General features: G+C 33.0%; 1 protein-coding gene across 1 annotated transcript; it reads left to right on the forward strand.

Annotated features, from left to right (window-relative positions):
• Nucleotides 1–10,092: 10,092 nt before the first annotated feature.
• Nucleotides 10,093–13,988, forward strand: LOC142551406 (uncharacterized). Its single transcript, XM_075660632.1, is given in 3 exon segments — nucleotides 10,093–10,697; nucleotides 10,699–13,327; nucleotides 13,424–13,988. Coding segments are annotated over 3 exon segments (3,384 nt in total). The 5' UTR covers nucleotides 10,093–10,319; the 3' UTR covers nucleotides 13,801–13,988.
• Nucleotides 13,989–14,965: the final 977 nt, after the last annotated feature.

Genomic DNA, 14,965 nt, shown 5'->3' on the forward strand with positions numbered 1-14,965 from the left:
AACATTTAAAATTGTGAAACATATACTTAGATACATTACATGTATGCTAGAATTAGGATTGTGGTACACACAAGAGACAAACACAAATTTGGTAGGTTTTTTTGATGTTGACTGGACCGAAGACCTAAATGACAGGAATATCACATCGGGTGAGTGTTTATATATATAGATATAATTACATTTTTTAAAAAGAAACTAATGATATAAAATAACATATTTTGCGAAAATAATAAATCAAAAAATTATAATTTTTCAAATTGCCCCGCCCCAGTTTCTATTATAACATTGGAATAACATAAATTAAAATACCAAAGATTCCAAATTATGGAAATAGAGGCGGATCAGCCATGTCCATTATTTATGTATATCTATTTTGACAAAAAATCAACATTAATTTTCGAAAAAAGATATTATGATATAAAAAAATTTCATAAAAATTCATATGAGATGGTATCACAGATTAATTTTGTAATATAGATTTTCGATCCGACCCATAAAGTACTAATTTTTTGTATCAAAAATATTATTTTTAAATACATGTATACATCGAGTTGAACGTTTCACGGATAAAAAAAAAAGTTTAACAAAAACATACTTTTAAAAATTTGGGTCGGAATTCAATAATCGAACTCATATATATTGCTGTTGGATTGGATTTGGGCCTAAATGTAATATCTCAACAAATTTGCGTTTCCATAATAACCAATCATTGGCTAATTTTAGATTAGTTTTATTATTTCAATTATTCATAATTTTTTTGTCGAGGTATTTAATTTAGAATTTAATATATATTTTTGAATTATTTATTTTTTTAAATTTATAGACAGAAATTATGGGGATTTGGGAGCCGTAACATCTCAAATGTGTTGTCTCCACAGTTCAACCAAGAAGATGTTTTTAACATTAATATCTCAAACGGTATGATTTTAATAATTCATTTAATTATATTTCTTTTGTTTTTGTCTAATATTTATTTTTTTATGAATTTCTTTTTAATCAAGTCGATCTTCCCCAGAATCTCAGCTACAAATATTATTGATTTTAACAAATGACGAGGAATTTCCTGTCTGTTCTTCTATTACGATTGTTGAAACAATGCCCCTCTGTTTATCAATTTTATTTGCCTAAATATTTTTTTGTCATTTTATATAATTATTTTTTTTAAATATAAAAATATAGAAGTTTACTATATATTTCGATAAATTTTATATAAAATATAAATTTTTATTTAGTATTATGCTTTTCAATTTTTTTTTAATTAAGAGTGTCATTATAAATTTTTTATAATTTGACCATCCGTAATTTTATATTATTTTTATATATTTAATCAGAATTTTAGTATAAATTAACACGTTCGAAAAAATATTTTAATTTTTTAGTAAAAATTAATTTATTTGATGATGATTTTGACCTTTTGTTATAACTTTATTTATTTTTTTAAATTTCGATAAAAAAATAATATTTGAAAACAAATTTTTACTGGAAATAATGCAGGTCATATATTATTTATTCTAAGAATGTCATTAATCTTCTGATCTAATACTTCTTTTTAAATCAACAAAACTTTTCTTTATTGTAAAAATGTTATTTTCAATCCTAAATGATTTAATCTTGTATTTAATTCAAAAAATTTATTTTCTATGTCTTTTACTAACATTGTCTAAATCTCACTTAGTTGCATCCAAATTCGAGGAGATTATAACAGACGACTGAATCGGGACCCGCAACATCCGATTAGAATTTATATTTGTGCACTTCTTCAATCACATTTTGGCACGATCTGTTCCTAGCACGACCGCACGCAAAAAAATCAAACCAAATAAATGGCACGCCCATTAGGACCCAATGGATGCTAACGAGCATATTTTTCCAGCAAATTTGTGGAAAATTGAAAGAAAATGCAGTCAAGAGATAGTTAGATATATTAAGTAGATACATATTCTAATGTTTTAAATTCTGATTATTAATGTTGCAAGTTCTTGGGAACATGGAGAATATGGTACTAATAATTTTTCAAGTTCATATGGTTATGCTTCATGAGATGAAAAAATATGGGTTCCTCAGTCCACATGGTGGACTGAGTGAAGGAATCGTGCACCAAATTTCTGATGATATAGAAGAGAATGTGCTTATAAGTGGTGAATTCGACAACTTCTCCGAAACCGTGGTAGTTCTTCCTTCTAGACATCTTGAACCTGTTGCCAGAAAAGAAATTGAGGAGATGAATTTCATGGGACAAATTGAGGAAGCTCACCATGCAATACTGACTATGGTGAAGTACATAATGGAGGAGATGAACAAATTGATGGTAAGTGAAGTTCCTATGGAGAACACATCTGACATCCACTGTGAAAATGTCTTCCATGAGAAAGGAGATTCGAGGGCATCTCAAAATCCAATGAAGCAGGAGGATCAAGTGAGAACTCCCGAGCTAGTGATAACCGCCGCTACGTGAAGCCAAACTCCAGAAATGTTGTTGAGTGATAGATACACTTCACCACCCAAGAGAGAGGAAGAGGTGTGGAGAAGAATTCATTAGAATCTAAAGTATAACGGTAAGATTCAAGTTTTTCAAAACTTTGTTGTTACTAACCGAAACTGTTCTGCAGGACTATGGGGAACCATCAATTCAACACATCCTCCTCCTATGCATGCTCGGGGGAACCATATTCCCTTCAACCTTTCCTTATCAAGCAATTCATGTACATGTACAAAAGTAAATACAAGAGGTATCGGATAACCAGGGCTCGAAGGCCAAGGAACCAGTTATGTCCTGGAGGAACCGAAATCCGAAGGTCAAGGAACCATTCGGGTCCAAGAGGAATAAGGAATAATTCCAATCATCGTGGAAACGTGGCATCAAACAACCGAGCATATATAAGAGAAGGAACCATGGCCCGAGATCCACAAAGCAAGACCTGCTATCAAAGGAACAACACTTCAGGATCAAGAAACATGTTTTCTCCGGCATCTTGGCTGGCTGGGCTAAAATCTTGTGGGAAAATCAGCTCAATGCATTGTATTATATCTAGGCATATTTGCCAAACAGCTTGCGGGGTATTTGTTTTGCCTATAAATTAATTTGGCCTATTAAGTTATCATTTCATCTATATTAAGGATTTTAATTATGGGCCTCTGTGAATTAAAGCCAAGAAGGCTATAGGAAGTGCAAAGAATTGATCAACAACTTCCAAGACGCACAATGCAAGTAGTGGGATGGTGGAGTCGGGCACTCGGGAATCCTTCAGCACTCGGGGAAGTAGCTCGAGGAAACAAGTGGAGAAAGAGGAGAAGACAAAATCAAAGCAGTTACAAAGTTAGTGGGGTTGTTAGTGCTGCATGTAATGGGGTAGTGGAGTCGAACAGTTAAGGAACCGTCTCGGGAACCATCATGTAGAAGGGCAATCGATGCATAAACAAGAAAAAACAACTCATTATCAATCTACACTCAAACAAGGCAATATCGGTCTGCAAATTCAGTTTCAATCTTCAAATTTCTTGCTCAAACCGGTGCATCAAATTACATAGCAATCAAGTTCAGTATTATATTCAAAATTCACCAACAGTTTGCTTTCACTCAATCTAGTAAACGCTAGGTGCTTGAGAAGAATATGGACTATTAGCTGAGGGAGAGGGAGAGGGAGATGGGCTCAAATTCGGTGCAATATCTATGACCTTTTCTTCAACTATAACACTGACTTGTTGCCCCAATCTGCAGTAATTGGAAATATTACATATAAAATACAACACACCCTTTTCTGTAAGATCAACTACCGCTGGTCCATCCACGAAGGCCTTGAAAGGTTGATTTGTGCTGCAACTATCATATTCCCCTCTCGACACTTGGTTCACATCGTAAAGCCCTGAATCGAAGTCGAAATCTGTATGGAAATTAAAATGAAATAGAGACTCAGGCATGTCATTCAAACTTAAAGACGGAATTTTCATGTTTTAACTGTCTCAAATCCATGACATGAAATATTTAATGAATTTGAAATGCAAGTAAAATCAAGAATTACATAATTTGTCGCCAATGTGAAAGGACTGACAGGACGACCAATTGGTGTAGAAGCCATTTGTCGGCGGGATGGACCAAATCGAGTCGCCAACGATGTGTTGCAAACTATACGAACCATCCATCAACACAAGCAACAGTAGTGCGACTGTAAGTAAAATCCCACTTTGTTTTGCCATGTTTTTTATGGTTGGAAGAAGAAGAAGAGCTAAGTTTTATAGATGGCAGTTAATAAGTTTGTAGGGTGCGTGACGGTTAAGGAGATACCTCGTATACATTCTTTTAGATTTCAGATTCTATTAGATTTTAGAATAAAATGTTGGTCTGAATCTTTAATTAGATCCCGTCACTTTGAATTCTTTTTAAAAACCGGCCACGTATGAAAGTTTAAAGAAATCGGATTTCATAAAATTTATGTATAATTTTAATGAAGTGCAATGCGCCTTAAATATACCACTTGCATAAGAAATTATAACTAGTGTACTGATGCAAGCTTTATATAATATTTTTTTTATAATTTTTTTGTTTATATTTAAACTATGATTAAAATATAATTATAAAAAATAATGAGAAATTATACTGTAATTTTGAAATATGATTTAGAAAAATAAATAAGTTAAATTAATATTAATCTTCCTGTGATTATTTCGAAATGTAAAATCAAATTCTTGGTAATGTTTTCTGGTGTGTATGTATGTTATGCTGATATGAGAGTTGAATATGTGAGTATAGAGTTCTTTTTCTGAAATTAAGTATTTTACTTTTTTTGAATTTTTGAGTTCCCTCCTATTCTATATGAGTAGGTCTCTTGTCTTGTGAGACGGTCTCACGAATCTTTATCTGTGAGACGGGTTAACCCTATCGATATTCACAATAAAAAGTAATACTCTTAGCATAAAAAATAATACTTTTTCATGGATGACCCAAATAATAGATCCGTCTCAAAAAAGACGACCCGTGAGACCGTCTCACGGAAGTTTTTGTCCCTATTCTATTAAGCTGTCGTTTTATTTTCTTATTTTAATTGATAATAATTAATTTGTTTGATTTCTACGTTTATGCTGATAGGATGACTTGCAATTCACAACTAAAAGTTGTTTAAACTTAGATTTAAAGGCATCTGAGTTTATGCTGCTGGACAATACAGTGCCTTGAAAATAATCAGGATCCAAGGAAAAAATATGCTCTCGAGTCTCGAGCCATTATGAAACATCTACCACGCATTCTAAGTCAAAAATATGGATTCAAGCTCATGGATTAAAGCTCGTCCGATAACAAAATCTTATGTTTGAGACTGAAACTTCGGATTTGAAACCTAATTATTACAAACATCTCTCTCAACTCAAAGTGTGAGTAGATTAAAAAAACTGCTTGAAGAGGACACTAAAATTTCTTCCCTTTTTACCATTCTCTTCAACACCACATATAAATTACAATAATTTCAACCACGTCAATCTTACGTCTGAAATCTTCCCCAAAAATGAAAGCTCTAACCGTACTAACACATTTGAAAACTTCTCAATTTAAAAAAACCTTATGGTTAGTATTTTTAATGCAAAAAAAGCTTTCTTTTTTCTACCGTAATATTATTATATTTTTTTATTGAAATTAAGTTTAATAGAGAAATATATTTTTTGTCATACACAACAATGCGTACAAACACACTAATTATAATATTCATATCAAATTACAAATGTCAAATATTCGTTTTATAAATTGATTAAACAATATTTCAAATATATAATATTATGCTACACGCAACGCGTGTGCCTCAGCCGCTAGTATATATATATATAGATTCATATTCCGTAATTTTATCATATAGACGAGGGCTTTCGATTATAAATAAAATAGTTCCGGGTGAATTATTTCTTCTCTCTTTTCTTCTTTACTTATTTTACTATTAAATTTATAAAGTTGTAGCATTATCGCCCCATTTGGGATGGAAGTATTTATTAGTCATGGGCTATGGTTGTTAGGTTGGGGGCTCCATGAACCCCAAACCAATCAATTAAAATGCCGAATAGATTATATGAAATCTCAGCTGCGAGTGAGGCCAAATATTACGCATTAATATACGCCTAATTTTAGTTTGTACTCTAGCTAGCTGTCTTATATATATATATATATATATATATATATATAATATATAATAATGTCTCTATTAAGTAGCATGCATACGTACATTTAATTGTAGGACACTTAACAAAAATCATGTGCAAATCTATATATATACATATAAATACAAGCGGGAAAATAAGTAAGAATGTCATTTCTTTAAGGAAATATTGCGTTTTTTGTCCAATATGTTTGTTGCTTTGTAATTTAGGTTTGGGCAAAAATTTGTGTGAGACGGTGTCACGAGTCGTATTTTGTGAGACATATCTCTTATTTGGGTCATCTGTGAAAAATTATTACTTTTTATGCTGAGAGTATTAGTTTTTATGTTAAGAGTATTACTTTTTTTTTTGAATATCGTTAGGGTTGACCAGTCTCACATATAAAGATACATGAGACCGTCTCACAAGAGACATACTCTAAGGTTTTTATGTCATCAAATTTCAGTCTTAGTTATGTGTTTTTTGTAATTTTAATCTATTTTTCATCAATAGTCCTGATTTGGTACTACACTCAATTTCACGTTATTGTTTCATTGATGTCAAATTAGCATCACATAGAAAAATGACTAAAATTGCTGAAAAATAAATATAAAAGACTATGATGTACTGAAATTTAATGATATAGAATACCAAAATAAGACAAATATATAAAACGAAAAATGCAAGTTTTCCTTTCTTTAAAATGATATTGATTTGTTATATTGTTTAAGTAATTAACATTTTAGATAGCCTGTTTTAGGAGTTGATATTGTTAATGAATTTAAGAAAAATATAAACAATCAATATTTAAAGGGTATCGTGTTCATGTTTATAGTATTAAAAATAACATTCACCTAAATACAGAAGATTACCAAATGATTTTCTAAGTTATCATAATTTTTGTTTTCGTCTTGTAACATGATATCAGATAAATCAGTGATGTGCATACAACATCAGCAAACTTTCATTTAAAAGCAAAAAAAAAAAAAAAATTGTAATACCAAGATCGAGTTTGTTAATTATTATCATTCTAATAACTGATGACTAAATGAAAGGTAGCTAGATTGACGAACGACGATGAAAACCATTGTCCAAAATTTAGTTTGTCATCAAGATTTAATATTATTCGAAGCAATGAACAAATACTTCTTACAATTTTTAGTGTACCACAATGTTTGATTCATTTTATCTATATAAATTCAAATCGAACCAAACCGACCCATATTTTTTTCCTAAACATGTATTGATTAATTCATTAAAATAGATTAAATTTAGTTTTCCCGCTCTACAAGAAATTAAATAATTCTCAAGTGAATTTACGAATCACGTACCATCCACCATAATTAACTCGAAGCATCTCGATTCGAGTAAATATCAGGAACCCCAAAGTACTAGAAATAATGATTTAATTCGGCATTGAAAATTAACCCAAATTAATTAAAATAATTTGATGATGAAACCCTAATCGTTAATTGTGCCCAAATTTATATATATATATATATATATATATATATATATATATATATATTTCCAACACACCTCTTTCCATGGCTATATCTCAGTCACGTGACTGTAAATATAATTTTACTGCTCCCAAAAAAAGTCCACTGCTCCTTTCCTCGATAACCAAATAATCCTATCTTAGTCATTTTTACCCTATCTTATTCACATTTGAATATCGGTAGAGTTGACCCGTCTCACAAATAAATATTCGTGTGACCTGTTTCATAAGAGACATAATCTTAATTTAAAGTCTATAAACATCTAAAATTCATCGAGTCCGTGGATTTTTTCGGTATATCGAGAATAAGATAGATCAAATTAACCTTTTCTCAAATTAGGACAAATGGTGTTACTGAATGAAGTAGATCCATGATAGTCTAAATATACAATTCATCTAACATAATATTGACTTAAATCAACATATAGTTAAACTAAAATTCTCTTCGTATATCTATACTCGCGATGAAATCTCGATTTTACCATCAAAATTGATTATGTTACATCAAAAAATTGCAAGTGTAGCTACAATGTCTTTAACAGCTCGTGATATTTTTATAAGTTGATTCGATATATTATTTTTGTTTAAAAAAAACCATCACAATAATAATATAAAAATAAAATACAAAAAGAAAAAAGACATCGAGTGGCGTCGCTAATCCAAGTTTCTTTTTGGCTTTCAGTCTTTCACAACCCCCTAAGCTGCCTCACTTGCTCACTCCTAATATGGTCATCAAATTCTGCTCTTCCCAACGCATATTTAGTCCATTTTTTTAAATATAAATTCTGCTATTCGATCTTTAATATTACTAAATATTACGATTATTTAAAATTTATTGCAAAAGAAATAAAAATATGGTTTAAAATTTAACTTTATGTATAATACATAACATTAAAATTTCAAATTAATTTATAGAACAATTATTATTCTGTTGAGATAATCCTATACTTTTTTTTAATGATGCCACTATATTTCGATACGCAGTGAATATTCGAATTAACATAATAGCCTGCAAAGATAACATATACTTTAACGTAATTGGAAGTAACTTACGCTGTATTCTATATATGTTCCAATTGTTTATTTTGGAATGATAACTTTTTAGATTTTTTTAAAAAATATTTGTTATTTTTTTGGGTTTGACTAACACAAGTTATTTTTGTATAATTTATTGTATTTCATGATGTGCAAAAATGGTTCTATAAACCGTGATTGTGGAAGATTTCAAATAAATCTAAGAATAGTGACGTTTAAAATCCCTTCTCTGAATTATATATCTCACTCTAACTCAAATTTATCAATCCATGAACAAATTTAATGTGATATAAAACGAGAAAAGAAAGAAATATAATTATTTGTTATTATATGTGAAATGATATTTTCGATTTTGAGTACTCTGAAAATTTAAGGATAATTTTATGAATAAACATACAAAAACAACGTGTGGATAAAAAAAAATCGATATATAAATTATTTGTATAGTAAAAGCACACATGCAATATCAGTTAAATAAATTTTCTCATGAGTGAGTGTATTTAAAATATTACTAGAAGTTTTTACGCAATCTATCCATATTAGATTATTTCAATATATCATTGAATTTGACTAAAATCGGAGCTCGAGTTCGAGTTGGATAAGAAAAATTCGAACTATGTTCACAAATTTTTCGAATTATTGCTTGAGAAAAAAAACTTCTAAAGCTGGAAATATATTTATTGAGTAGATATCTTATGAGATAGTCTCACAGATATATCCGCAAGACAGCTCGACCTAATCTATACTTGATGTGAAAAATAACAACGTTGACATAAAAATTAAATTTTTTTCACGAGTCCAGGTTTCCGTCTCACAAAATTAACAAGTGATACGATCTTATAAAAATTTCTATTATATTTATATTGTGAACTATCAAACAAAATAATTCAAGTTAATCAAGTCTGACTAGAAAAAATTCGAACATGTGCAAATTTAACTCTAATATGAACTCACGTATTTTCGATTTGACTTGATTTGTTAAGCTCGTGGTATAATATATTGGATTATGTGTTTTTATCGGCCACGGTCATATCTTAAAGTGTCCATTTAAAATTTTGCTAAAAAAAATTACTATTTTATGAATGGAAAAAACTTGTGTGAGACGATCTCAAATGTCGTATTTTATGAGATATATATCTTATTTGAGCCATCCATGAAAAAATATTATTTTTTATGATAAGAGTATTATTTTTTATTGTGAATATTGGTAGAGTTGACCTGTCTCACAGATAAAAATTTGTGAAATCGTCTCACAAGAGACATATTCTGAATTATGTTATTTGGTGCAAAATTATTTAGTATTTATAAACATATTTCCAAGGATCTGAAAAGCTTATTAAATAATAATGTGTCTAGAAAGGAGAGAAATCATTAATAATATTTGCATTAAATTAAATCAAGGCAGCAGCATTAGCTTTAGACTTTGCCAAGCTCGAGAAATTGTTGCACAAAGAGAAAGGAACTTAATCATAACTCCATAGAAACTGCGATGAAAGCATGCAGAATGGGAAAAAAATGGTCGCAGTAATGGATTACAAGGCTGAGCTAGCTCCATAGGTCGACTATCATTGTCCGCCACCACCTCCCACCGCCGCATACGGCGGAGTTGAGAGGATAATAATGTCAGGTGAGAAGCAGAAAGCTGACGCCGTTCCATGAAGATACACATATGTGCTGCGTTGAATTTGATTCCACACCACCAGAGTGTGTAAATTTGAAGGCCTCTCTCACATGCAATATCCCGAAAAGTGAGCTTTCGCCACCCTCCGCCGCAGCCGATTTTAACCATCCATTATCAGGAAGTTTACTTACTTTCCTGAATGTAATGGAGAACATAACATGTCCTGTTTTCTTCGTTCTTTTCTTCTGGTTTCTCTTGAGTACCACAAAAACTTTGAAAGTTAATTCCTTGTCTTCCGATGGAGAAGCCCTTCTCTCCCTACTCTCAGAAACCGACTCTTTTTACAGAAGTTCATCGCCTGTTCTCTCTTCTTGGAACCCTTCAAGCCCAACGCCATGTTCATGGCAGGGGATAACTTGTTCATCCTCAAGAAAGAGTTATTTCGGTTTCCATACCCAACACGTTTCTCAATCTATCCTCAATCCCGTCGCAACTCTCTTCACTTTCCTCTCTTCAACTCCTCAATCTCTCTTCCACAAATATTTCCGGCCCAATCCCTGTTTCCTTCGGTTCATTGTCTCAGCTTCGCCTTTTGGACTTGTCTTCAAACTCTGTTCCTGGCCCTATTCCACCAGAACTAGGCAAACTCACTGACATTCAGTTCATTTTCTTGAATTCGAATAGAATAACTGGTTCCATCCCACAGCAGCTTGCCAATCTTTCTTCCCTTCAAGTCCTTTGTCTTCAAGATAATCTCCTTAACGGGTCGATTCCTTCGGAGTTAGGCTCTTTGCTTTCCCTGCAGCAGCTTAGAATCGGTGGCAATCCATATCTAAGCGGTGAAATTCCACTCCAACTTGGTTTCTTGACCAATCTTACAATATTTGGTGCTGCTGCAACTGGACTCTCTGGTGCTATTCCGCACACATTTGGCAACCTGATCAATCTTGAAACATTGGCTCTTTATGATACTGAGGTGTCTGGTTCAATTCCCCCTGAAGTAGGCTCTTGTTTAGAGCTGAGAAACCTTTTTCTTCACATGAACAAGCTCACTGGTCCAATCCCTCCTCAGATCGGCCAGCTCCAAAAGCTAACTAGCATGCTTTTGTGGGGCAACTTGCTGTCTGGTTCAATCCCGGATGACCTTTCCAATTGCTCCTCACTTGTTGTTCTTGATGTTTCCGCCAATAATTTGTCTGGCGAAATCCCGGGTTATTTTGGGAAGCTAACTGTCCTTGAACAGCTACATTTGTCCGAAAATGCACTAACCGGTGTAATCCCAGTTCAGCTGAGCAACTGCACGAGTATAACCAATCTTCAGCTGGATAAGAACCAACTATCCGGTACAATTCCAGCTGAAATTGGTAGATTGAAGTACTTGCAGAGTTTTTTCTTGTGGGGGAATTCAGTGTCAGGAATGATCCCCCCAGAGTTTGGCAATTGTACCGAGCTTTATTCCCTTGATCTCTCGCATAACAAGCTAACTGGATTGATCCCAGAAGAGATATTCAACTTAAAGAAGCTGAGCAAGCTTTTGCTGCTAGGAAATACCTTATCCGGGGGCTTGCCACGCAGTGTAGCTAAATGCCAATCTCTTGTGAGATTAAGGCTCGGCGAGAACCAACTTTCAGGTGAGATTCCTAAAGAAATTGGACAGTTGCAAAATCTTGTGTTTCTTGATTTGTACACAAACCATTTTTCGGGTAGCTTGCCTGCCGAAATAGCCAATATTACGGTTCTCGAGCTTCTGGATGTGCACGATAACTACATAACTGGAAATGTATCACCTCAGTTAGGAGCCCTTATCAACTTAGAGCAGCTTGATCTCAGTAGAAATAGTTTCACCGGTGAGATTCCATGGAGTTTTGGTAACTTTAGCTACTTGAATAAACTTATACTAAAGAATAACCATTTCACTGGAGCAATTCCAAAGTCCATCAAAAACTTGAGAAAAATAACCCTTCTTGATTTGAGTTTTAATAACTTTTCTGGTCCTGTCCCCACTGAGATTGGTTATTTGACAAGCTTGAGCATAAGTTTGAATTTGGGATCAAACCATTTCACTGGTGAAATTCCGGAAACAATATCTGGTTTAACACAGTTGCAATCTCTAGACCTCTCTAGTAATATGTTATATGGGAGAATCACAGTTCTTAGTTTTTTAACCAGTCTCACATTCATGAATGTTTCATTTAACAACTTCTCTGGCCCGATCCCTGTCACTCCCTTCTTCCGAACTTTAACCCCTAATTCTTTCCTCGAAAATCGGCTTTGTGAATCTCTTGATGGCTTGACTTGTTCGTCACATCAAACAAGAAGAGATGGATTGAAGTCTGCCAAAACCATAACTGTGGTAGCTGTGATTCTGGCTTCTCTGATAGTGGCAGCTGTAGGAATATGGATTCTAGTAAGGCGGAATAACAAATTAATGATCGAGAAATCTGGCATACCATGTTCTTCTAGAGAAGAAGATTTCTCATATCCATGGACCTTTATTCCATTTCAGAAGCTCAACTTCACTATTGAGAACATCTTGAGTTGCCTGAGAGATGAAAATATTATTGGAAAAGGTTTTTCGGGGGCCGTTTACAAGGCTGAGATGCCAAATGGCGAGTTGTTTGCTGTCAAAAAGCTGTGGAAAACAAAGAAAGACGAAGAAACGATAGACTCTTTTGCTGCAGAGATTCAAATTCTTGGTCACATAAGGCATCGGAATATAGTAAAACTATTGGGATATTGCTCGAATAAAAGTGTGAAACTTCTACTCTATAACTACGTCCCGAATGGTAATCTCCAACAGCTTCTTCAAAATAATCGGAACTTGGACTGGGAAATTCGGTACAAGATTGCACTTGGATCAGCTCAAGGTCTTGCTTATCTTCATCACGATTGCCTGCCTGCAATTCTTCATAGAGATGTGAAATGCAACAACATACTCCTAGATTCCAAGTATGAGGCTTATTTGGCTGATTTTGGACTTGCAAAACTAATGAACTCTTCGAATTATCATCAGGCTGTGTCCCGAGTGGCGGGATCATATGGATACATAGCGCCAGGCAAGTGATGCTTTTAGTACAGAACCACTCATTTTTCTTTGAATGCTTAGCCCCTTGCTAGTTTTCATTAAAATAATTCTCTATCTTTTTTTACAGAATACGGATATGCAATAAACATAACCGAAAAAAGCGATGTCTACAGTTATGGCGTAGTTTTGCTAGAGATCTTAAGTGGGCGTAGCGCGGTTGAGCCTCATGTTGGTGACGGAATCCACATTGTGGATTGGGTGAAGCAGAAGATGGGAAGCTTTGAACCGGCTGTCACAGTACTCGATTTCAAGCTCCAGGCATTGCCCGACCAAATGGTGCAAGAAATGCTACAGACGCTTGGGATCGCAATGTTTTGCGTTAATTCATCGCCTTCCGAGAGGCCGACGATGAAGGAAGTGGTGGCACTTCTGATGGAAGTCAAGAGCCCACTTGAAGAATGTGGGAAAAGTACTTCTCAGCCTTTAATGAAACATGGAAGATAATTGATTCCTTTTCTGGATGTTGTTTCTAGTTTGTTGTAATAGGTTTTGCTTGGTGATTGTTTTTACTTGCAATTGTTATGCAGAAGAAAAAGATGGAAACTTTGCTCCTTGAATGGGACAAAATCTTTGGCAATTTACTTGTATAGTTTTAGTGGCTTCATTCTTCAATGTTAATTTAATGGAGAAATTTAAACATTAGAGGATCAGTGAAACTTACAGTTTCTGAAGAATTATGTGTAGCTTATTTTGGTTCTTGAGGTTATATTCAGAACATTAATGATGGCTAGACTTGGTCTTGCAAAAAGTGTGAAATATTTTGGTCATACCGTAAACTATTGAAAATACACACGAGGAGGTTATTTTCTTAATTAAATAATTGACCGAAGTTATTTTACAAATTTTCTCCACTTACCTTATCTTTCTTTTAAAAAAAAAAACAATATTTACTCAAGTCTCGATAACAACGATCTTGTTGTCAATTTTTTTCTTGAATAGGTCTCTTGTGAGACGGTCTCACGAATTTTTATGTGTGAGACGAGTCAATCCTACCGATATTTACAATAAAAAGTAATATTTTTTCATGGATGACCCAAATAAGATATCTATCTCACAAAATATGACCCGTGAGACCGTCTCACACAAATTTTTGTTCCCAATTCAAATTTCTCTAATTTTGAGTATATTATAGATTTTCTTTATCCTAATTGCACAAAAAAATTTGGACTCTCCTCGCCTGATATCAATGAAAGAAGGCAATTGGTCTTTAATTTGACTCAAATGAGAACATTTCCGATATTTGGTTTGTCTTTTGTGTTTTTATGAGCGATGAATAATTAAGAGCTTAAAGATTTCCTAAAATATCAAAAGTAAAAAAAAAAAGCATAAAATATATTTATGTTTAAAGTTAAAATTCAATCATCTTGGGATTAATCGATTTCTTTATGGGCGATCTTCCACAATTCGATCCACTCAAGAGAAATTATGCTATCATCGTGAAACTCGACCCACGATATGTAAATTGTATATTGGCACAAAAAATGAAGTACAATTGCTAGATTCCTTAAAATCTTTTGCTGATAGCTTAGAATGCTGGGAAAGATATATAAAATTGGAGATTTCTTTAAATTTGATTCTTATTTGATTTTTAAAATATTTTCATGGGTTA

This window comes from Primulina tabacum, chromosome 7, assembly GCF_025594145.1.
Source record: "Primulina tabacum isolate GXHZ01 chromosome 7, ASM2559414v2, whole genome shotgun sequence".
Taxonomy (NCBI): domain Eukaryota; kingdom Viridiplantae; phylum Streptophyta; class Magnoliopsida; order Lamiales; family Gesneriaceae; genus Primulina; species Primulina tabacum.